The 26478-nt window shown below is 41.0% G+C and overlaps 1 protein-coding gene across 1 annotated transcript in view; it reads right to left on the bottom strand.

Moving 5' to 3' along the window:
* The window catches only part of LOC122399487 (FH1/FH2 domain-containing protein 3), a 250892-nt gene that overhangs the window by 2272 nt on the left and 222142 nt on the right, over window positions 1-26478 (bottom strand). The window contains exons 13-18 of the mRNA XM_043400189.1: window positions 25052-25171; window positions 22493-22627; window positions 21494-21636; window positions 18476-18743; window positions 18043-18166; window positions 12218-12406 (exon numbers count right to left, since the gene is read on the bottom strand). Coding sequence (XP_043256124.1) covers window positions 12218-12406; window positions 18043-18166; window positions 18476-18743; window positions 21494-21636; window positions 22493-22627; window positions 25052-25171 — 979 coding nt within the window. The remainder of the gene's footprint in view (window positions 1-12217; window positions 12407-18042; window positions 18167-18475; window positions 18744-21493; window positions 21637-22492; window positions 22628-25051; window positions 25172-26478) is intronic.

Here is a 26478-nt window from a genome sequence, read left to right as displayed (position 1 = left end):
GGTAACAATGCGCCGCACTGTTAAGATCGCTAGCAGAAACGTTGCGTATAAACAGTCGCACCTGTAACATAATACTCGCTTAATTATTCGCAGAGAATTTGCCGCAACTCCAGTTTCAGCTGCCTGCCGCTGAATCAAGCTGTACTTCCTTTTTTTTCTGTTCCCCTCGCTTCGGTTGTGTGTTCTCAAATAGCTCGCGTTGCTCGTAGGTTTTATCAGAGACGAACGACCGGTAATGGATGTTTTGCAAAGCTCGAAACGAACGTTCCAGGCTTTACGCTCAACTACTTACAGAATCCGCGCCGAACCTCTGCGATTCGAATTATATTTTCATCGATTTTTTTCGACGTGACAAAGTTAAATTTGTTCGTCGTGGCAATCTCGTCTTTTTATTTCGATTAATTGAATTTAAAAAGAAGGGGACAACGGTCTTGAAATGTCAATCGAGTTTGATTCGATCCGATCGATTCTTGTTCGGGGATTAAATATCTTATCGAAACCAGTAAACGTACTCGAAGACAATGACCCATCAAGCGCAAATTGTTCGGTCGCGTTAATGAGAATTTCGTTTGTCATCAACGCTGGCTGCGTTCGTATAACATAATAAATGAAACGCTTGCGCCTGTATTTAGAACTCTGAATGGTGGTTAATGAATTTGGAAAATTATCGCGTGTGTCCGCAGCCTTTGAATCGAATAATTTTGAAGCGCAAAGCTGATCACCGTTATTATCGAAATACCGTTTTCGGCGGTCCTTTTGTTTACCGTGGAAAATATTTCGCATTATGTTTGGCGGCTCATCGTTTCGCGGAGCGTTCGCATTTAGGAAACGCGTTTAATCCATCGTTTGCGCGATCGAATTCGTAGAAATTATTTAATTATATTACTTAATTACTCGTTGGGCAACATATCGCTAGTTCATCAGCGCGGATTAATTTTCCGAAATTCCGTGGATATTTTGCGAAACGATTGGCTATCGTTGAAAGTGGAATATCAATATCGAGTTCACGATTTGATTTTACTAAAAACGAACGAACGTACGGTAGAAACGAATCTATTTTAAAACCTGATACCTGGTGTCTCCTCGCTATTTAGGGAACGTGTATTTGCGGAATATTTCCGAATCCCTCGACGCAAATTTAATCTCGATTTCGTTCATCGAAGGAATTTCATTTCACCGCGGTCTGATTAATTTAAATTAAATGTCATGGACTTCTATTTGGCGACCTATATCTGTATTCCACGCCGAACGGGATGTCCCGAAAACTTAGCAAATTTGCCATCGGCCAATTATAACGTTTATTTAACGAGAAACCAATAAAATATTCCGGGAGACCGCTAATTTGAAAAGTTTTCCATCTCCCAGCCGCAAAATAACGAACAAGGCCGTAGACTGTCGGACATAACGACGTATTTCGAAACGTTTCACGGAAAACTTTGGCAGATCTATCGACGAGATCGATTAATTGGTAAATTTCATTTATCAGCTTTCTCGATGCTTTGCGTCCAAAACACAAAATCTCGTGATTCGATCAACCGCGTCCAGGACCACGGAATGTAGAATAACGCGCAGAGAAATGGAACAGAGGCACAGAGAATCGCGAAACGACGATCGAGGAAGCGGGAGATTCGGATCAGCCATCGCCGCGGATCCGATCGAATTATTAAAACCGAATTTATCCGAGGTCATTACCGAACAGGAAACAGTACGCGTGCATTGTTCCTCGATAATTAGGGGTTCATTATCGGCTGTAAACACGGGATCGATAACGCGGAATACTACTGAGAACTTGTTTTCAGTGCGGTTGCTTACGGATAATGATATTACGCCCCCTCGATACTCGACATTCCTACTTGCAATCGAATTTCTTGCACCGTGAAACTGGGATGAAGCAAATTACGTCCTTTCTTTCGGTTGGAACAACTCATCGATTAAAAATAACTCTTTCTGAATATTTTTTATTTTATTATCAACAATGACTCATGCGTACTCATAATTAAATTAATCGATGATTTAACACACAGCAACATCGCTGCAAGGTTGATAGATCACGTGAATTAATTTCGAATTTTTGTATTTATTTCGAAGAAAACAATTCGTCGAATATATATAGCGAACTATCTAATACGAGTACGTGTGTGCACGTATATGGCAATTTGTAATTATTGTAGAAATCAAACTTCCGTGCGAGAGCATAGCAACAGTTTCATGATTTCTCTGTTGTGCTAGACCTTCCACCTGCTGATTAATTTCTCGAATAATTAGTTCGAAAACAAACCGTAGAACGAAGATGTAGATGAAACGCGTTAATTAGACGAGTTGTACTACATTCCAAACTTTGGACGCGTTTGTTACTACTTTCCAATTTTGGCTGTCGCGGAATTCGTATAATAATTGATTATTAAAAAATAAATATGGTGAAAAAATAAATCAGATCATCAAATGACAGAAACTGCAGAACAAAACACAGTCGCATCTTAGTTTGAAAACGATATTACGCGAATCGAACCGACATATTCGTGCACGCGATTCTTTTCGAAGACACTTGGACGTTCGAATAATCCGAAACTGGAGTTAACAGATGTTCGAGGGCATCAACGTTTTGGGGGTTCATTCTTTTCGTTATCCTGGATCGACCCTGTCGTTTGAATTGTCCCGATTTTCGCGGCTCGTTGACTTCCAATTTAATGTTGCCCGGGTAAATCGCTCGCGCTTCGACTGCCTAGGCAAACACGACCTTCCGTGGTCCGATTTATTTGCCGTGACGCGCGTGTCGCACGCGTCGCGACGTGACTGATCGTCCACGACGACGCCCCGTGATCACGTTATTAACGAGACGCCCGTCGTACCGTGTTTAACGTGTATCGGTTCGCGGATAAACTCCGTCGGAGCTACTTAGCAAATATTTACTGCGACAAGAAAGGGGATCGATACCAAACGAAATTACTCGCTCGACGCGTCTTTCGATGTGCATCGGTGTATGAATCTATACGTGTCTCTTTGTGTGCGTGTAATTCGATTTGGTCTCGCGTAAGCGACGGTGAAAGCGACGCTCGAAGTCGTCGTGTTTCGATGTTTTACGCGCTCCGCGAATATGCTTGAATCTGTTTAATGAAATCGAACGGATCATTAAAGTTTACCGCTTCTTACTTAATGCCAGATGCTTCCGTGTACGAACGAGATTCGTTGCGATGCAATGGAACCCTAGCAACCAAGTTATTCTCGATTTGTGAAATCGAGTGTTCGAAAAATGATTTATATAAAGCGAAATGGTATCTACGAATTTATTGAAATTATGGAAAGGGTACTCGAGTGAAACTAAATGAGTACTTATCTCGAAGAGATAATTATAAGGTTGCTGTTATCGAGAGTCACATTTAATTGAAAATACATTTTTTGAGAAAATTCAATTTTCTTTTGACATATCAGAATTATCCAGAAAAGTATACGACTATAATGTTATTCGATTTTAAAACAGAATTTATAGACGAATGTTTCCTGTTTGAAATGGTTAAATTTTCAGAGGGTCGTTGAAAACTATGAATATATCTTTTATTGTTGATAAAACCTTATTTCTGGTTCACGATTTCGAGCCAAGTAGATTTATTTTTGCGCAAAGTGCTTGGAAAATGCAGCGGAAATTCTCGAACAGCGGAGATCAAGTGGAGGAGAATCGATGTTGACGGTCGATTAATACGAGTTTGTAACAAAATTATCCCCCCGCTTCCTCTTTCATGGAATCACGGTGCAAGTCCTGTTTATGTTTTGAAAAATGGTTTTCCACGAAACGAGCAAAAATGAATCAATCTCGCCGCCTGAATATTTCACGCTTTCCAGTCACGCTAGATTAACTTGACGCGTATCGTGTGGGGTTATTGCAGTCTATGTAACGAGGTTAGTATGAATAAATCGGCAATTTTGGTAAAAGATAAATCGTAATAATATTCGCCTGAAAAAAGTTCCTCGCTTTCATAATTTTCGAAAGCAATCACGAATATTCAAATTAATTTATTATATATCCCCAGAGTGTTATTTTCACAAGGATCACATAAATTTGAAACGATCCCCTATTTTGTTGCGCCACAAATCCTCCGTAAAGAGCAATGTTCTCTCAGGTTCGTGCACGAGATCTATTACGCAACGCATAACGAAAATTATTTTGTGAGATGATTAGGAAGCAGTGCCGACATCCATTACTGTAATATTACAGGAATACACACGCGAACGTGAACTGTTACGTAAGATGGTTTCCAGCGGTTCGAGTACTGATAATATTAGGACCCTGTTTACTTCAAATGACTCTGTTCATCGATGATTTCAATACGTAATATGGTGGAGCTACCGCGCGGAACAATTTTCTCGTCTGAAAATAAGTTGCTCCTTTCGTATCGCGATGTATTATATTATGCAAATCTAATGGAACCGCATTACTGTAATTTCGGTTGCAATGATTTCTTCGATCTGTTTCCAATTTCATTCTCTAAATTCATTCGTTCGACATATAATTTTAAATTCGATTTGTGACACGTCTAATACTTCCTCTGTTAAAGACTAGAATGGTATATTATTATCTTTCGATACGTTGTCTAATTTTTCAGGACACTCGATGATGGTCCATAGTAGAATTTCTTTAATTTTCTTTCGACCTTCGTTTTCACCAATCTCTATTGTTAAATGTTATTTATTAAATCAAAGATGGTCCAAACTTAATGAAGTTAAATTACGCAAACGATTTAGCGTTTATTTGATGAAATCGAGCAACCATCATCACTATTGTAAAAAAAACAATTGAATATTAAATAAAATTATTAAATAAAATCGAGCAAATAAAATTAAAATACATGGAACTTGAAGAACATAAATTCGAATCCAGTAAAATCGTATCGATCGAGACCAGGCATATTTATTTAGTCAAAGATGGTCCAATTTAGCGTTTATTTGATGAAATCGAGCAACCATCATCACTATTGTAAGAAAAACAATTGAACATTTGAACAATTGAATATTAAATAAAATTATTAAATAAAATCGAGCAAATAAAATTAAAATACATGGAACCCGAGGAACATAAATTCGAATCCGGTAAAATCGCATCGATCGAGAACAGGCATGGAAATGTAATCGATACGATTGTTCCTCGCGCGCATGTCAGGCACAGTCGAGTGGAAAATCATAAAGCGGACGGTCGCTGAAACGCTCAGACGATTATCGACCGGTTAATGGATAAATCATTTCGCGAGGACCAAGGCGTGGCCCATCAATTATTTCGTCGACGAAACAGCGTGCTGGTCGGATCGATGCGGAGCACGTCTACGAAATGGAAGCGCTTAAGTGAGTCCCCCGTTAGACGTTACGTAACACGAGTAAGTAGATCCGGAGGCCTTCTCTAAGTTCAAGACACGCGTATAAATTCTTGACCCGCTTGTACGCGATGATATTCATTGATATTTCCAAGTGTCGAGGCACCCGACCGCCACCGTAAATTTATGACGGCTTGTAATCCCCGACGGACGGAGCAATTAAACGAAAAATAATTGCGAATAAATATGGCCGGTGTGGCTAATACCCCGTAATAAATTTACGACGTTCCGTTATCGTATTAACCCGCGTTCCGAACGAATCGTTCACGCTGACACACTTTTTCTGCCCGATAATTTCGACCTGCATCCCACGGAGAATCAACGGAAAGTGTAACGTGCTTAATTACGAACGTTGCATCGTAACCAGCAGGCAATTCCCCGGTGATATATTTTTACGCGAACAAATTGCACGTATTATTCTTGCAACGTTCGTTCGTTCGATAATTTTTCTTTTCAGGAACATACATGCATTATTAAAAAAACACACACACACGCTCGTTGTTTCCTAATTTCGTCCTGCGTTTAATTTGTTCTATAAAATTTGGTTCGATAACTCGTAAGACTATGTAAATGTCGAAACCATCGATTATGCACACCGAGCAAAACAATTTTCTACGACTTCGCGTTATTTACGACGTCCAAGCGACGCGTATAATTATACGATAATCTGTTACTTCTCATAAATTATAGATCTCTATTATTTTACATATCTATTATTTATCGAGTCGTTTCATGTATTTACAGTCTTGTAATTTTGCATTTCCCGAACGAATCGTCGTAAGTTAATGGTTTTAAAATCGTTTACCGCGTATGCAAATCCGCTACACGAGAAGTAGTGTTTGTCAGCGGCGCTGCCTGAATAATGCAAGATTCCATCAATTTATCACTTTCCCTTTATTTAAATGCGCGTGGAACGTGCATGCGATCATTTAACACGTTCAAAAAAAAAAAAGGACACTCGGATGAGAATTTATTACGCTCCTACGGGGATGTTTTCGTAAATTAAAAGTGACAACCTCGGACGCCCGTTTATGCAAATCGTTTACATTTTTCAATGGCAGTCGGTCGTTGAAGCACGGAACATTGTGTATATCAAAATATTTAAAAATACATCGAATTATTCTTTCGAGTAAGCGTGCCCTCGGAATTTTTACTGGAATCAACGATACACGTTTGAAACGTTAAAGCAAGATCTTTTAAAATAATTAAATGCCACGAGAGTTGATGCTTCACGACACTTTCACCACAACTTTATTTATTTCGCAATTAATAACTCGTTTGATTCGTTGATGTACGCGTTTAAATTTATATTATATCGGTTTTGCTTCCCTTTGTTCGTCGTTTGAGCAATTTCGAATGAATTAAACAGTCCTCGAGCCGCTTCTAACGAGAAGACTGTTTTCATTTCAGCAGTAGCCCGCGTAAGGTAAATGCGTTTGCCTTTAATCACTCCTCACCAGAACGAATAAACTTGCGAAATGAAAGCGTGGGATGGATTTCAAAGTGTATCGAACCCCACGAATAAAATGGTTGTTCCTGAATTTATATTTTAAACTCTTATTCCACAATCTTATACAGGTTGTTTGGTCAGCCTTGGGAAAAATTTTAATGAGAGATTCTAGAGGCCAAAATAAGACGAAAATCAAGAATAAAAATTTGTTGATTGAGGCTTCAATACAAAGTTATTAATAAAATTATTGTTAACATACACGAATTTTTTTCTCCAAAGTGCGTAGGAATTCGGAGGTATGTCTATTCATAAAAAATAATTGTAATTGACCCCTGCAACTAAAAATAATTTTTTCAGAACGATTCGAAATTTTTTTTTTTCGCTGAAAAATTCAGGCATTCCATGTCGATTTTTCTTAGAAATTCGTTTTCGATTTTTAATAAATTTGTGTGACGCTGTACGGAAAAGTTGTCTAGTACTTTTTTCTAGGTACCCATGTACTCTATGCTCGAAAAAAGTTTCATTGAAATATACTCACTATTGTAGGAGTTATAGCTGTTTGAAAATTGGACCACTTTTATGGGGTTTTCTTCACTTTACGGGATTAAGGAACAACTTTCTGAATATTCTTTGAATTGCTATATATTCTTCACTAAAATACGCGTTATTTGCCTTTTGAAACATTAAAATCCTTCAATCCGTTCAGAAGTTATGACGTTTTAAACATACGCATGAAATTTCAGTGAAACATATCAATGGTATGGTCAGACATTTTCGGTAAGGAATTTTTTTCTCCTAAGTGCGTAGGATTTCGAGGGTATGTCTATTCACCAAAAATGATTGAAATTGACCCCCGCAACTAAAAATAATTTTTTTATAACAATCTGAAACTGTTCAATTTCGCCGGAAAATTTTCTAATCGCTATGGAACTTTAAACGTTAATAACTCCTTAACGAAGCCTCAATCAACAATTTGGTGCTCTCAATTTTCGTCTTATTTCAGCCCCAAGAATCTCCCATTCAAATTTCTCCCAGAAGTGGTCGAACATCCCCGTACGTTTGTCGAGTTTGGAAGGAACATCCTAACTATCTAAAATTAATGCTCGTGTCGTTTGAATGTTGCTCGAATGGCGAGCATTCCGTTGGCCAGAACGCACCCTGAGAATAGACACACGTTAAAGCATGCCGGGGGACGGAAAGAAGCAAGCAAGGATCGCACATTCCGTCGCAAGGCGCGGCTAAAACGCAGAGAAGAGCGTGGAGGGGGGGTGAAAGCAAAAGGTAAAGTTCGGTTTAATCGAAGAACCAGCGAACCTTCATCGCGTCGGTCACGATCGGTAGCCCTTCAGGGTTGGTACCCTTCCGGCGTGGTGTTGTTCTCCCGGGTACGCGATCGCTTCACTGTCAGACAGAAAGAAAAGAGGAAGGGAAGAACGCTAGGCCAGCCCATTAGCAACCGCCACCGTTTTGTACGTGTGCACGGGCACGCGTTTGCGTTCGTGTATACGTGTGCGTATAGTGAAACCATCACCACACCCATCGCCACGCCACCTTAAACTGAATAATTCGGGACAAAGGGGAGGAAATGAGGGGGAATGGGGAAAACGGGGATAGAGGTTTCACCGGGTGTAAAGCACGTCTCCCGAATTACTTGTACGCATGCCAACACAACGACAATTGTTATTTTCCCTCGACGTCGGTCGATTCCTCGCCTTCCGGGCAATCATCCTCTATCCTCTGCGTTCGTTACACCGTTTACTTTATTTCCCCCGTTTCCTGCGCATTATACTTTCTTTAGGGGTACGATTACGCGAGACATTTACAAGGGAGGGAATGATAGTAGAGTGATCCCTTTTCGGGGTGTGTTAAATGTTGGGTGCGGATACTCGACACTTTTTAATGCAACAGCTGTTTCACAACCTAACCCTAAACTTACAAGTCCAACATAAAAGCAAGATGGACGTCTTAATGCTGCTAAGCGCAAGAGGAAAGAACGACACGGAGTAACTTTGAAACAACATGGACCACGTGAAAGTACGAAAGGGGGTTCGAGTCGTCAATTTGTGGATATCTATTTTGTTAAAAAAATATATGAAATATTCGGATACCAGATATACGCGGTAGACACAAGAAAAAAACAAGACTAAGTAAAAGTGAAGAGATTGCACGAAGCTAATTTCTAATTTCTAATTTCAAAAGCTTCGATGAAATAATTTATTTTGTGTCGTTCGACGCGATAGGATAAATATTAAGTACCTTCTTTGGTAATGCAACAGAGAAACGATTAAAAATGAAAAAATCGAAATGAGGGAGAATTAGATCAGAGAGCGTCGGTTCGTTCAGTCGCTCGTCATAAATATCGCGAGACAGAACGCGGTTGGTCGCACTCGACCAGCAGATTACGAACAGATTCGAGCTCCTGCATCCAGGGATTACGTGCACACGCGAAGATCGACGAGGCAAAAAGTTTTGCCGACAGTCGCGAACGGAAATTCGCGAGGAACGATGTAATTCTCGAAGACGTATCCGATATACGAGCAAAGCCGATTTCGATGGAGCCGGCGCGCATATTTGTGAAGTAAGCAGAACGGAGGAACACGTATTCCTCCTTTTTTCTTTCCATCCTCGATATTCCGGGCTACGAGGATTAAAATTACTTGCCAGCGTCTTGCATTAACGACGGACTATTTTTACGATAAAACTCTACGAACCGTAACGTTACGGTGCGAACAACATTTAAAAGAAAACTTCGTTCTTTTTGAGTATCAAGGTTTCGAATTTAAAAATTAAAATTGGTTGTCAAAATTAGAACCGAAAAAGACATTCAACGATTCCAAACACAAATTTTCACGTGGAGGAAATGAATTGGAAATATAAAATAATACTTTTTAAGTACGAATTGTCCAATGTGTTCTTCTGTTGTTATTTATATTTGTGCAGGACGTTTGTATTCCTTTCAGTTGGTTTCAACTAATAAGAAGACAATAAGATCGATGTTGGAACCTCCACAAGTAGAAATATCAAAGACTGAGCAGACATGTTAGTCAAATCGTACTCAACCACGTACCACAAAAATGATCAAAAACACCTGTTTCGAAAACATCTTCCTACATATAAAAAAAATGATAATATATAATTTAAATTGTATTCAATGCTGACATAGCAAGTGCATATGAAACACAAAGTAAACAGAGTATTTAAACAAAAATTTGCTTCAACTTTCTCTCTAGATATCAGGAAATGGACATCCAATGGTGAACCGTTTTTCTCAATACCTATTTTCTACCAGTTTTCCGTGCCGAATGTCTATTGAAAAGTTTGCAATTCGAGGCGTATATTCCTTGAACGTTCCGCGGCGAAATGCTTTCAATTCGCAACGAGAAAATCCGACGTATCTTTCAGACGCTGATGCGTTCGGCGACGAAAACCGCGGGTCTGAAAACCGTCCGTTCGAAAAATGAATGGGGAGCAATATAAAATGCAAATGTCACTTTCGCTAAACTGTGCTCCTTTTTCGTGAAAAACCACGGTACCGCGGATGTTGCCTGGAAAAAAAAAACAAATTCTAAAAGCAGCGCGACCTACATGACGCATAGTCGCGAAACTTTGACGTTCCCGGGGCAACTTATTTATTTACACCTGGCGGGAACGTTACGATTTTTCACGTCAACCCCTTAAGAAAGTATGCCTCCCGGTTTTTTCGCTGCTTTCGTATTAATTTATCGTCCGTTCTCGCCGATAATCGATTCCGCACGGACGATGAGGCGCGTATATCCGCGAGTTTTAGAGGAAAGATGGAGGAAGATCGGTGCTAATAAGGTGCTTGAGAAAAGTTCAACGACGACCGAGGAAACGGCGCTCTGCGCGTCGTCCTCGATCACTGGCGTTCAGAATTTTGGCTCCAAACTTCCACTTATCGATCTGCATGTCACGACACTCTATTTATGGACCGAATGTTTCGAACGACAACACGAACTCGAGGTTCCCATTTGCAGTCGTATGGAATATATCGCGGACAAAATCGAGTTTGTTTCGAGTTCTTAATTTTATATTCTTCCTATTTAAAACAACTCGCTATAGAAGAAATCTCCAAATAGTAAAATATGGTCCACAGTGATAATTACGTATCTTTCTAAAACTCTTAAATAATTTAATTGCATAGGTTGGATCTTTTTAAAAACGCTTCTAATATTTTTTAAATTCGATCAATCGGAGTCCATGAAAGAGTAAAAGTACAAATATGTACGTTCGAATTTCGCAGTGGAACATTTTTCATCCGCGTCGACGTTTTGCGCGTAAAAAAAAAAAAACATTTTATTAAAATAATTCGCTCCGCTGCAGCCAAAAGATCAATATGCCCCGTCCAACGTTTACAAACGCGAAACGATATGCCTGGCACGAAAAAAAGGAGAAAAAAAAACGTAACTGTCTGTTTTTCCACGGAAACGTCAACTCGTGTTTCAGACAACGTTTCCAACTAATTGCAAGGTACAATTTTCTTCGAGTAATCAGTGGGAATTGCGCGACGCGACGCGTAGTCTCCAGGGCGCGGGGGCGTTCATTTATAAATTAATTTTAACCCGAATCGAAATCCCCAAGATTTCTATGACGCAGCGTGCGGGCACGTCGAACCGGGAAAACGCTCCCGGAAAATGAATCACTGAAACGACCGAAGGAAACCGATGATAATTACGCGATATAAAATCGTTCCGACGCACAACCACGGTCGAAGGAGTAGCTTTAACGGCGTGATTTCCCCCCAAGGATATAAATGAAAATGTCTAAGCATTTCTATCCACGAGGGGAACACGGGCTACGCGTCTGGATATTTTTTAATTAATTTCTATGCGATTTTTTGTTCGCCGGTAATAGAGCGTGTCGTTCCTCGAAAGGTCCGGTGAAAAGAAATTCGAAATAATGAAAGATTCCTGTGATATTCTCGTGATACGATTGTAACGTAAGCTGCTCCTTTGCAAATGATAAATTAATTTAATAGTCCATCGGTTAATCGCGAGTTGGCGTATACTTTGAAAAAAAATGGGTGAAAAATAATAAGAATTTAATTTTCCGCATTTTAGTTTGATCTATACATCGTTGTAATATACTCGACACATGGGGATTCTAAAGAAGGCCCACACGAAGATCGAGACGATTTATATACAATGATAGGAGCACTTCGTTTCAAGTATCGAGTAATATTAAATATAGAGAACTATCGTTTCATTTTCGTGGGTCATACACGCCACGAGTGATCGAGTCGTCGAAAAAGTCGGTCCATAAATACGTCGCTGAAAGACGGTTCCTTTGATACGGGTCCGATCGAACGATCGATCCTCCCTGGAGAATGGACAGATCGATCAGCGTGGAAGAAAGGAAGCCAAGTGCAGGGTGCGGGGATCACACTTACAAGACTTACGATCGGCGTGTCTGGTCCTCTTGCGCTCTCTGGGCGTCGTCCTCGTCGCCGGTGTCTTCGTCGCCGTCTTCACTAACGATTCCAGCAGCTCGTCGTCGCCGTCCGTCAGGTTACCGTTGGTGTTCTCGTCGCGGAGCAACGGACCCAGCGATGTTCGTCCTGCAACACGATTTCGCGTCTCTCCAAAATACATGCGCGATCGAAACTCCGAAAAACGCGTTTCTAAAATTAATATCTCAACAGTAATGAAATTTTTGGAATTTATACTCGCTATTCGTTTGGTTCACAGTCTAACTCAACACTAAAACTATCGACAATTATAATGTATTCATTTGTATCAAAGAAATTGAAACGATAGATACGCAAAGAAATGTGTAATAAAATCTCTTATAGAAAACCACAGTAAATTTGTATCATATTTTATTAGAAATTACGAATGGGTCATTTTGACTCCAGGGTTAAAATCACTAAGAGGACGAAGGGGATTTGAAAAAAATATTCTCACGCTGAAATAGACGTAGTTTTCGAGATAGCAAGGTGTTTAGTTCTTTTTAAAATGTCAGAAAAATCGTTTGAAAGGGTTAACGATTTTGGAAACGTACTATCCCAGCCGAGACACTTGGCACTGTTCGGATCGCGAACCGTACAGGCGCGAGACATTTTTTCTTTCGCAGCGTCTCTACGGCTAACTCTTCACGGAACAAGTCTCTCTTCTCTCCCGGTCCGTAGGGTAGAAACTTCGAAACCGTCAAAAGCACGGGGGGTTCCTTTGAGAGCTTCTTTGAAACTCGGCTGAAAGAAGCCTCCATTGGCGGTCTCTCTGGTTGTGTAAATCCGATACGAGCATGTGCGGCGGAGGGGAAACGAGAACCGCGAGGGAAAGAGTGTCGGAATTTCCATGGACGAGGGAAAAGAAAAAGCAAAGTTTCGCGACGCGGTCAACCTAGTTAGTACTGAATGTCGTCGACTACCGGGGAGGCTTCTCGCTTCGGTATTCGCCGCGAACGGATGGAAACGTTAAACGACTGCAATTTTATTCCCGCGGGGCCCTCGGTGTTCAACGCGTTCGAAATATCAAAACGAACTTCGCGTTCGTGGAAAATCTTTTCCCGTCGTCTTCGCTAGACTTGCAATTTCGACGATTTAATTTGCAAAAACTAGAAAGAGTCCTGGACGTTGAGATAATGAAGAATGCATGATTATTCGTTGACAAAGTACGAGCAGACATCGAGTTATTTTCGAAACGAAAATGAAAATATTATTACCTTCACGAAATTACCATAAAACAAACAACCTCCCGGGTAATAAAAGGTTTGAATAAAACGGGACGCGCCCCGGGCCCCGGGAAGCTTTTCAAAATACAATTTTTTACCTCCTCCGGCGAATCGACGTAAAAAAATTCCATAGTCACGTTCTCTTTAATTAAAGCCTCGGTGCTTTATTCGCGCTTGCCCTCCTAATATTTGCCGAACGTACGGTATTAAAACGTTCCAAATCCTTTGGAGCCCGCGTCCGCCTGCTTAACCGTAAAAAGGCTGAGCCGCGGACCGCCATGATAAAGATTAAGTAGGGAAGGCTTTTCGAGCCGACCTTCGTTATCCACAGTTATCTTTGAGGTACAAGCATTTCACAATTGTACTCTCGCGGCTCGAGGAAGCAATTGTTCCATCAAAAAGGGCCAAACTATTTTCAATAAATTTCCAATTGTCTGGAAACAAAGTTTCGTGCTTGGTCTGTCAATGTTTTAACACTTTGGCTGCCACGTCACGTAATGGAACTGAAACAATTTATTCTGAAATTGAAATTGAAATGTTAAATAAATTTGTATAGGACGAAGTTCAACGTGGTTACGAATAATAAGTAGCAAAGACGAATTTTAAGTTTTGATCTCGTAGAAAATTGTACGGTTTTGGTCTGCCAGTCAATGTTTTAATGGACCAAAAAAGAAGAAATGTCCCTAGTCCCCAGTTTTATTCCAAAGAATCTCGACAAGAATACAACCATCTAAAGAAAGCTACGGATATGAATGCGATAACGGGCCGGAAGGTACCCGGGTCGAGGGGAATCTGCCGCGACAAATCGTGATCCCCAGGACGAGGAGGATGTCGTGGAAGGATTCGCACGACATCTCCAGGTGTTCAGGGTGCGTGGACGGGGGGGTCGTTGCTCGTCGCGGAAGTACGGTAGGGGGCGCGACTTAGGCGGAACGTTTAGGTATTTTATAGAGGAGCATACACGGGGAACAAAAGGGAGAAAAGTTATGATGGCTGCAGCCACGGTAATGCACGAGGACCCCGGGAAGTTTACGAGCCGTAAAGGAGGGCTAGTTGCGCCCACCGCGTTGCTCTTTTATACGGCCGCGCGACGAGGGCGAGAATAAAAATTCCAACGCCGCCTTTCGGGAAAACGGAGAATCCGCGGTTACAATCCGAGGCGATATCGCGTGACCCTGGCGATATCAGTTTCGTTCATTGTTCGGAGTGCCTGCGATGAACGCTGGGCGCCAACCGATGGCTGACACGGACGATGAAACGTCGGAAGTCGTCCGTTAATACTCGCACGGTCAGCCCCGTATAATGTTTCCCAGCGACGGGTTAAAGGAGATTGTTCTAACGGTGTACGGAACGCGGGTAACGTTTAAGTGGAAATAAAGTTTCCGATTTATTGACTCGTAACGTTTTTCCCCCTGCGCCGAGGGTCGAGCGTCGTTTGGGGCAACGAGTCGTAAATTGTCAAGGTTTGGTCGTTCGATCACGCGTCGATATAGTTGGATCTGTTCGGGATTTATTGATAATAATACACGGTCGTGATCAAATAATTTCTCTTCGTGTACCGTGAGGAGGAAACCCCGAATCGATGCAGTTAAAATAATATTAAATAAATGCGTTATGCGTGTTACACTAAGGATCAAGTTTAAATAGTAATTCTAAATTAGTTATTGCTGCCTGGGTTGTTAGACAACAAAATTCCAAATTTATAGTACACTGTGTATAGTTTCACGATGAATTGAAATTAATAAGTATTTACAGATGTAATTATCAAGTTGAGATAGAGGAAAAGTTACAATAGGTGTCCAGAGGAAATTTAAGTAGTACGAATACGTTTTCAGCCAGACAAACCGTGTTTCTAAGTAGTACGTATCAACGACTGATGATACGTTCACTCGAATCAAGAGTAAGAAACTTATTTTAAGGATGTTCTATATATGTGACGAGTGCATTACAAGTGCAAGGAATATATTTACTATTTCTAGCCAATAGTTTCTTAATTTGTAACTTAATAATTGTACAGACCAAAACACAACATCTGTCAGTGTTTAAATTATCTCATTCTAATTTCTGAGTCAATTTACAATTACATTGAAATATAGCATTCTTTGAATTAATTTTATAGTAAATAAACTATACTGAAATACATCCGTATTTTAATAGGGTTCTTAGTACTATAGAACAGAGTTATATTTACAGCATCATTTTATTTTACTTTGAATGTTCCTTCATATTCTATGAGAACTCCAGTAAATGCAAATTCGAGTAAAAAGCTCTTGTTCTGCCCACTACGAGCAGTGAACTTTATACGAGTCCGATTAACCATTGCTTCTTCTATCCTTTATGAAATATTCCTCAGAATTTTTCAAAAAATTGAAATGTAAAACGTTTAGAGATCACAATGAATAATATATAATTGCTCTCAGAGTCATTGGTGATTTCAGTCACAATATAAACTATATAAATATGATTTATGCACAATGTATAGGGGTAGAAATCAGAATAGCATATTGGTATACTATACAAATGTTTGTTAGAACCTATATAAATTTTCGAAATATCTTCCAAAAGGAACCAAACAACCAGAGCCATAGAAACCCTTATTTTTTTAACAAAATTAATCTTCCATCAGATCTAACAATAATATATAAATACTCTAACCACATTACAAAGTCCTCGTTTAATTCAATGAAATATAAGAAATTTAGGAAGCTTAAGTAGTACGAAGCCATATGTGGTCAGACACGAGACTGTTAAAGCAAGTAGTAAATATCAACGCATGAAGAAACATCTCAGGAACCTTTCCAATAATAATATTTCGAGACTTTAAACGATATATCCACATTTTTAGGAAAATAAACAAAGATGAAAGAGGAGGACGTAAATAAAAGATGCGAAAGAGGTCCTCGAGGAGAATCAGGAGGCGACGCTAACCAAACTCGAGGAATTACGGTTCGGTACGCGATTTTTGCATTTGCTTGGCCGCGAGAACCGCGGCTCGCCGATTCGTTCGAAATATCCGAACGTCGTTACTTCTCATTCTCGGCTAACGCCGTCAAATGAGTCCGCGCTATCCCGGAATCTCGTGGCTGGAGAGCGTTTGCTTAAAGAGGACATTTATCTCGCGCGCCGCCACCGGCTAGAACATTACGGAAACGAGGAGAAATTTTCGCACTTTGTTCTTATCTTCGGCGCGGCGCTTACCCTTTTAAGGCGTCGCGTAATATTTCCGACCGCTAAAAACGACCGCGCGGAAAAGTTGAACAGCCTTTACCCAGGCCCGTCGACGACCTACAGAATGAAAAAGTTTCCCCGCCCTCGTTGCAAGGGCAAATGGCGAAAAAAAGGAAAGAAGAAGCTGAAATGGCATTTTTTCCGTCACGAAAAAGCACAAAATTCATACGTTTTCGCTTCTTTACTGACTCTACTTCAAGGATGAATGTCGTCAAATATTTTTGGTTATTCACTGTGCTACATTTCGATATTGACGCTTCGGTTCCATTTTAAGTTACGAATTTTATTTTCTTCAAGGGATGTAAATTCGTGTTTAAAGTTTCGAAATTTATTGGAATTGAATTTGACAAGCAGACATAGAAAATTACCGTGTTAGGCCACGCGGCGATTGTTTATAAAATACTGCGCAACTGTGTGCGCCTAGTTTTTCCGTCCTTTGATCGAGGCCAACGAGAGCAGAGCATTATTGCGTTTTATTGCCTCGTTCTGTATTCTACAGTTACGCGGAGCCAGACATCGCGTAACGTAGAAATATGAAACTTGTCGAGGACAGGATATTAGAACGGGACCGATCGATGAACGTGGCTCGCGGAAAAGGGATTTATGTTGCAAATTGCGCGCTGATATTCCAGCGTGGAATGCGCAGTCGATTATTTTCATTTAATACGAGAATACCGGAAATAGCGAGGAACGAATCGATGGCTACCGGATTGCCGGTAGCTTTTTGTTGTTGTTGAGAGGGACGCTTTGTTGGCAGTGTGTTGGTAGTGTGAAAACATATTTCTTTGCTGTTTTATTGAATTTTTAATTAAATAGAATCTTAAATAAAGAAATTTCAGATTTAAGTTTGGGTAATTCAATACTTTCGAATGCACTTCGCCCCTATAATATTTTTATATGTAAGTTGTATGTTAGCATTGGCAATTTGGGGGTAATTTGAGGTTTCAAAAATACGATAATAGGAAAGAGGGGTTATCTCGAAAACTATTCAATTCATCTTATCGCTAAAAAACTCTAGATTTGAAGTTTAATTTTGGTCCCTGTCTACCCAACAATATACAGTAATGATTCATTTTAGGAATCATTACTGTACACGTTTCACTCGTTTACTATGAGTAAAACTATACAGACTGCTTTCTTCCGTTTCATCAAATTTTCGTCGGTGAAAATGAATGTTCGTAAACAGAAGAAGAGAGAACCATCGCGAAATGGGTAAGAGTCGTATCGGGTAAAAAGCGTTCGAGTACACGGCGGTCCAGAACGAAAGAAAACAAAAGGAACGGGTAAAGAAAGCAAAAGTGGAACGAAACTTACCATCTTTCCTCTGTCTCCTCCAAGGCAAGGTACCGTGAATACTCTCGACGTCGGAGATATCGCTTCCGAGCAGTTGCCTGAGCTCCGCGTCCGCGCGATCCTCTTTCGTCCTGAATTTGCCAACCTGTAACGATCAGAGGGGACGCCGGGTTCACGGATGCGACCGATGTCGAACGATATTCGAGGAATGAAAACGGAGACAAGCGTGATATTAATGCAACGGTAGGCAAGAAAAGAAATTGATTCTTCCCGGGGCAAAAAAAAGCAATTTATTCCCCTCGCCGCAGGGACGGCTGGGGGGGTAGGTAGGGGGGAGCTGAACGCGAACCATAATGCCCTTCACGCTCCGATAACTGTATTTGATGAGAGCGGCTCCCGATTTTCAGCGACCACGGCACCGAGGAAAAATACGGGACCCGGCGTTGTAACTCACCTCTGTGATCATCTTCCCCCTGGTCTTGTTCCTTTCACGGTGATTGGCTTTTTTCTCCAGCTGCTGTATCACCCGCTCGCGCGTGGTCCTGTACTCCAACGCGAATTCGGACACCACGCGGCAGAACTCGTTCGGTTTGGTGTCCTGGACCCTGTGCAACGGGATACCCAGCCATAGGATGAACTTGTGGAATCGATTTATGATCCGCCTGTGCACGATGCCCAGCACGATTATCCTTTCCGCGCAATCCGCCAGGAAGTCTGACATTCTGGATCAACAGAGAGCCGTGGATCACGGATTAAAGTTCGAGGATCTCTTTCGCTATCGAGGAAATTCGAATAAAATTGCAAAAGGGTCCGTATGAATCCACGATGCATTTCTTCAAACGATTCTCTGACAAATACAAGGGGGTTTATACGTTAAGTGCATAAGTAGTAATGTCATTTTATGCATTTTATAACTTATAATATAAAAATATATCACAGACCTTACAGTTACACATATAGGTTGCAATTTTTCGAAATTTTTATTATTGCACTTTGTTCTCCTCAAAGTATACGTTAACTCTTATTGGAAACATTTTTCTGTCAGATTAGCGTAAATGCCTTAAAAATCGACCGTTAAGATGAACACCCTGTAAAGTGTCGAAGTAAATGACAAAATAAACACAGAAGACGGTATAAATAATAATAGTTAATACATTCATATGATAGGGGATAAAATGCCCTTTAAAATGAGCGTTCGAACGAGTCGATAGCTTAATTAGTTCCGGAGATATGACGATTTTAGTTTCGAGTCGATGCGGTGGCTAGTTTCGGAGATTGAAGGGTCCGAAGCGTTTGTTTACTTTTTTGCTACGGCCTTGCCAAGGTCGTTGACCGCACGTGCTCGTAGTAACTAGGTCACTCGGCCACTCGGTCGCGAGTCACGTGCGAGAAAGAGAGGTCCGGCGCGACGCGTCAGACGGAGACAGAGATAGTCGAATTAGAAAAATCACCCCTTTACATAAATTGCGATATCTCGAAAACGGAAAGTCCGATCGTCAAAAACCAAAAGCCATTTTAAAGAGGAATGTCTACCGCTTCTAACAGTGGCTCAGTTTTGAAGAAAACACAAGTAGCTTCGAAACTGTACGCGTGTAAAGTTTTACTATTTTTAATACGCGTTGTTAACTGAAGATTCTCTATTTCCTATTTACGTTGGAGGTTTTTTACAAAAAATATGAATCTTATTTCTCTACAATTCGACCAGCAACGTGCCATTATACGAATCGATCGCTCCGTCTCGAACGGAGACACACGCAAAATAAATCGTAAGCCAAGCGCGATGAATTCCGCCTCGTGGTGTCTTTCACCTTCCCGAATGATGTCATAACGCGAAGGGTCAATCGCGAGCGGCGATTTTTTACATTACAAAACTCTCATTATTCTCGCGTCGAGTGGTCCACTCGGTAGCCCGGTCGCTCAAACGAGTTTCTCGCAAAAACGAATTAACCCGGCCCGGCATTTAGGGCGTACCGTTACACTTAATCAACGGGGGCCACGCGAGGCGATATTAACGAGACGTTGCACCGTTAAACAAAATATCGCCCCGGTATATCTGTGCGATGCAACAACACGCATCGGGACAGGATATGAAGCGCTACTCGGGCAACTGCTACTTACCGCGCCCCTCGTACCGACGTTGCAATTAAGTACGAGATTTGCCAGGTCTCAGGCACCGGCATTGTTCTCGTTGACGGTGAACTGTAAATACGATTAAACGGGTCGTAACGCACGTTCGGGCGAACAAAGGGCCACGCAACGCGAAATGGGCAACGTTAACGATGACCGAAACGGGTCCGAGTAATTCTGAGAACGCCACTGCTAATTGCTGATTGAATATTCGATCCTTACCGCAACCGTTCAGGAGGAGTTCCCGTTGTAAACATGGAAGGGGAAAAAATTATTCATTTTTACTGGATTTTCTGTGAATTTTATGCCCATATACGAACTACTAAAGCTAGCTGGATACTTATTGGTATTTTCAAAGGTTTCAATTTAATTCAGATTATCTATCACCAATAATAGGATACGTCATACGCAAGCGTTAACTTTCGTTGCTACGTTTAAGAAAATAAATGTAAGATGATCGTAAAGGAACTTTTTAAACGTAAGAGACACTGGAGGTGGCTTTACGATGCAAAGGAGATTCTTGACAGGTTCAATGGCCGCTAATATGTGGGTCAGGACAGTTCTGATTTAAGAGTCGATGAACCATGCTCGAGATGTTCACGATCCTTTTCGATTCAGATTTGTGTTAATACATTTACGATTATTGTACACGATATTTTCCCTAACATGTGCATTCTCTATAAAAAAACGTATTTCACCAATTACGAACATTTTTGTGTCGCAAGGAGTTAAATTATTACGAACGAGGCACCTGCACGTTCAGTGGGAAAGTTTGCTCAAAGAAGTATTATAAACAGACGAAAGATTCAAGATTAATTTTTTCAGACCATCCATTCAGTCCATATATTTATCTCATTATTTCTTACTCGCCTTTCGAGATAAATTTACGTCATAATTCCGGGCGTAATTCGAGAAAAACTCGAGTAAGAAAAAGAAGAAGCAAAATATCGCCCGATATGGCTGACTTAGATAAGAACTGGTTGGGAGTGGGGGAGTAAGGCTTCGAGCTCAGAGTATAAACGGGATAAGGTGAAATAAAATAAAAAAGAAGAAGAAAAAAAAGTTAAAGGTACCGAGCAGGAAGCCGAACCCATGGAAGGAAGAAATACGCTTTCGGTAATTAATGGTGGTGGCATTTGGAGCGGCGCCAGTTTTCGTCGGTGGGGAAAAAAGTCTGTCGCGAGTTTATCGAACATTGCTCGGATCCTCCGCGAATTTCGCGGTCGAAACTTCGCCGGGAAGAAACTTCCACGGGTGTCCACGGACGGCGAACAGAAACGGGGAGGTACGCGCGGATCGGTCGCAATTTCACGTCGGGACAGATACAATTTCGACTGGTACTTACTTGACTTTCATCATCGTCGAGCCGTCGTGTTTCGCGATGAGCTTCAAATGGTCCCAGGACGCCTTGCACTCGCTCTCCAGTTTCCCGATGTTGGACGCCAGCTCGTCGAAGTCGATTTTCGAGGCCCTCGTCACCGCACCGATCTAAACCAAATACACGTAGCCCGCCCGACAAAATTATTTCCCGCCAACTCTGTACGACCAGCCACAGATACTATACATCCACGTTTAGTATTTCTAAGTTTAGACTTTCCAATCGAGAAATAGTCGATGAAGGTTATTTCATATTTTATTTTCCACGTATCGTGTGTATCTATCGATAGAAGCAAGTTGACGTTTCGATTGGGGTGATCGATTTAACGAGACGGTGAAATTCATACTGTGCTCTCAGAGAAACAATGCAATTTTTAGAATTTCATTTAATATACAAGTAACAGTAAATATCTTTCTGCATTTAATTTCGATGGAAAGAATAATATTGAAATTATCGAATTTTGATAGATTTATATTTCAATACTTTCTTCAATTATGCATCACTAAAAATAAAGTATTAGCCAAGCAATTTCCTTCGAAAGAGAAAAATAGTTTCTGTTACCAAGCTGAGAAAATATAAACATAATTTTCTTCAAAAGACAAAAATAGTTCCCGTTACGAAGCATTGTGCTACGATTAATTAAAGATCGCGACGAGAAGTTCCCAAGGGAGAAAATTGGAAAGAAATCGTATTGGACCGTCGTGGTCGCGGCGATAAATTGTAAATTATTCGCACGCGGATTCGCGGTCCCCAATTACACGGCGGCTCGATTTAACCGCGCGTTGGACACAATTTCACGGGAACGGCGTTCGCAACAGATCCCACCCCCGAAGAAGTTGCCCGGAACGAGGAGGAACTTCTGGTCGCGATCCTCGGAAATGCAGCCACGGTTATTCCGTCTTGCGAGCGCCAGCGAAACTAAAGTTTTATCCACTCGGTTCGACGCGAAGTATGCACCCCTCTCACCTCCGAATAGAGATCCGTAGAATCCGGAAACTTCTCCATCACCATGTGGCAAAGGTGATGAAGCAGCGAGTGTTTGTGAACCGTATCCTTCACTTCAGGTACTTTGGCGAGGTATTCCAGCTGAAAGCCCTTCACCTGAAAAAGGCAGAGGACGTGTCAGCGTTACGCGACCCTCCCCCCCCCCACCCCTCCCATCGTTTCTAACGCTAACTTCTACGTTTCACAGTCTCGACCTTTCGGTTGGACGCTTCCGGCCACTTTCCCGCGTAACATAATTGTCGCGAAAACCCGGAATCGATATCCCTGGGCTCTTACAAGCCGACGAGGATGGCATTCCGAATGGCGTCGATTCCCATCGTTCGAAACTTTTCCCATGCTTTTATCCGCCGGAACCAGACGTGGGCGTTGCTCGCGATCAATTTTCTTGTACATCGTTCACGGATCTCTACGATTTATTCGACGATACGAGACGTCGACACGGTTCCCCGTTCAGGTCTTTGGCGATTTTTAAATACACAAATTGTTACGATTTCGTATATGGCGTCGACACAGAAATTATTAAAGAATTTTATACAATTGAATAAAATTGATTGCTTGTAGTGACTAGAAGAATTATGTTATTTCGTTCGTGTTTCAGGTACGAATTAAGTTTACTTTCGAATAGTTTGTTAACCCATTCGCTGCCACTCGTGGTACCTTAACACTTTGACTGCCATGTCATCTATGAATGACAGGATTTTTTACTATGGAACTAAGACAATTAATTCTCAGGTTGAAACGTTAAAGGAAATAAATTTCTTACGAAAATAAGTGCTAAGATAAATCTTAATTTATGTACTGGTTCGATAGTCAATGTGGTCACTTATTTATGGGATAATATGTGTGCTAATCAAGAAATAACGGAACTTCGATAAACAATAACACTTGAAACAAAAATGACAATGATCATATAATTCAATAATCATATAATTTAGGCTTGACAATGAATTGGTTAATTTGGATAAAATTCCGTCCAAGTAATGGAGAATTTCAGCGTTTGTCTTCTCGTTCGATTATTCGAACGCCACACGGTTCTTCTATTGGGAATGCCAGAGTAAAAATATTCAACGGAACGTTTAACGACTGGAATAGGAAATTTCTTTCGAGCCCTAGACACTTTTTGCTAATTTCCTGCGAGACACGAGGAACGAGGAGAACTTCGCGTCAGCTGCGAACTCCACGGCTACGCGAGTTCGATAAATGGCCGTGAGGTGTAAAAACACAGCGAACCACGCCGCGAAGGATAGATAAGAAACGATTAGTCGTACGTTATTAAAGAAACGTTGCAGTTAATATATTCGATGACGAATAGAAAGGGATCGTCCCGCGTCGAATCAGAATCTCGAACTGGCACGAATATTCGTGCGAATATACCATTTGTGCGCTGGATGTTGCGTGTCCAGTTGCTTTGGACGCGAAAACAACGACTCTGGTTGCGTTCCACGCGGCTAAAAGTCGGTAAAACTAGCTTTCTTTAACAATAGTTTTCTGTAGAAAATTGTGGGATTTATAAAACTTGTACAGATCCAGGCAACTTTTAAAAAGAGTCGAAAGGAGTTATTACGATTAAAACCGAAGAATGGTATTTATATACTCTACCGAAAATAAAAACAAATGGTGCTAATATTTCACGTATGCACGAATATTAATTTACATACACGCGAAGTTGAAGTACAACATGATCACGCCACGCTCGGGGAACGCTATCTAATGTTAATATTAGGTCGTCCCACATGTTCGTGCCAAGTTTCGTACTACAACAGCAATATTTCAAACATATCGTGCAATTTTATGAAATACGGTAAACTCCTTCTTGTTTGACAACGCTATAAAATTGATTTATTTATTAAAATGTAATTCGATGCTGTTACTTAAAACGTTTGCCTGGAGATTGTTCTCCAATTATTAAGTGGTTCAGGTTTGATTTTATCATATGCAAACAAAATTATTCTCAAGCACGATCAGGAAACTTTCGTTACGTAAATTCAGCGTGAATCTCATACTTCGAACTTTCTCACAATATCTATCCATTTCAAGCTTCTGTGAATTGGTACGTTTCAATTTTATTTGTTTTTTATCGAATTACAAATTTTATCCTCATCAATCGACGAACGATCTACTGAAATCGCGAATAGTTTTTTCATTCGAGCTAAATAGTGTAAAATGACTCGCGTGTCCAGCTTCTTGGAGCACAACAAACGATCGGAATCGTGCACGGCGAACCATACACGGGATTCACGAGCGTGAAGGTGCAAACTGCACCGCCTACGGACATTGCATCGTTATCGGACAAAAGGGTACGCGATAGGCCGAACGGTTTCTGTTTTCGGAAACGTGGCAGCCAGCCAAGCGAATCGCCTGGACCGACGTTCGTCCCTTTTTTCTTTTTTTTTTCCACCTCGTATCATCGGCTAACGGTTACACGAAAATTATCGACGCCGATGGATATCGATTCCGCGCGACCGGTGACTCCGACGGACGGATTAAGCGGATATCATTTGGCTGGCATTCAATACCTACCTCATTTCCGTTGAGGAATATCCCGATCGAAAGGAGCGTGCTCAAAATCCCGCGGAACGTTTTATTCACTCGCAGGGTCTCCATTCCCTGCTTCAGATCCATCAAAGGGTCCGCAATTTCCTGCAGTCACAAAGATGGTTCGCGATTATTTCTATCGAGCCGCGTTCGTTTTCGCGGATTCGTTAAATCTCAAAGCCCCTCGCGAATCCTTCGACGTTACCCTTTTCACGAGGCCGTCGTATATACGTTTTTAAAAAATCAATTATTTCTTCACTTGGTCGTTCAATCACAATTATGTTTTTTAAACAGAGTATAACCATTGATGATAAGCGTAGGTTGACGTAAGGGCCATTTTAGAGAAATCGAAATAGAACAAGATAAGCGTCTCTAAAACTGATAATTCAATTTCAATTCAATTCAGAAAATCGATAGACACTGATAATATGTGCAGTTTGACGTAAGAGCCATTTTAAGGAAGTTTCTTTTAAAGAAATAGAATAAGATAAGTGTCTTCAAAATTTATAGTACAATTTTTTATTGTAGAAAATTCTGAATTAAAATTCAGAGAATCGATAGTCACTGATAGCATGTGCAGTTTGAAATAAAATAAGACAATCGTCTCCAAAACCAATAATTCAATTTTTCATTCTAGATTACTTGTCCCATTTCGTAGAGACTTTTTCGCACGATTTTAAAGAAAATTCCTTTCCAATTTCTCACGAAATGTCAAAAAACGTAATACATCGTCTCATTTGAGTGGAAATACATTTGAATCTTCCGTGGAAGGAACAGAGTCGTACGTGTTTATCGAATCAATCGAGCGGTTCGTGGTCGAAGGCGATAGTTAGGCGAGAATACACCCAAGGATGAATTCAGACGTCGTAACTCCGGGTACGTAGATACGAAAATTCCCGGTCCCGCGGTAAAAGTGTTTCACACCCTCGAGTTAGGCGCCAGTTCGCGGAGGAAGTGATGCACGTTCGTTCGCAGCACGATCGTGTATCGGAATTCGCCGTATTCCCAGCGAAGAAATCGCGCGATTATGCGGGGAACGTTCCCCGCGACTTCCTTCCTCGCATACCTGGCGTTTCTCCTCGTCGTGGCCACGACTATCTCCGCGGAATTCGAGACGAGATTCGTGAGAAATAACGGGCCAATTCGATCGCCATTACGCGCATTGGTATGCGACGACGCTTAATAGAATTTGCATGCGAAATGACATGCGGGCTTCTCACGCGGAACTGCATTTACAGCCACGTCGTTGTTTCGTTTTGCGCGAGAAGTAATATCGAAAAGGATTTCACCTTCCAAATCCTTCATTTTATTTACGTTAACACGATTATTAAAATTGAACATCTTAAATACGCCCAACGATCTACTTGGAACCTTTCAAACTACTCTTTTTTAAATAAACATTCGTTCTTGCG

This window comes from Colletes gigas, unplaced genomic scaffold, assembly GCF_013123115.1.
Source record: "Colletes gigas isolate AHSC1104 unplaced genomic scaffold, ASM1312311v1 Colletes_gigas_Sc00013, whole genome shotgun sequence".
In the NCBI taxonomy this organism is placed as follows: domain Eukaryota; kingdom Metazoa; phylum Arthropoda; class Insecta; order Hymenoptera; family Colletidae; genus Colletes; species Colletes gigas.
The sequence above is the reverse complement of the archived record's forward strand: the minus strand, read 5'-3'. Positions and strand labels throughout refer to the sequence as shown.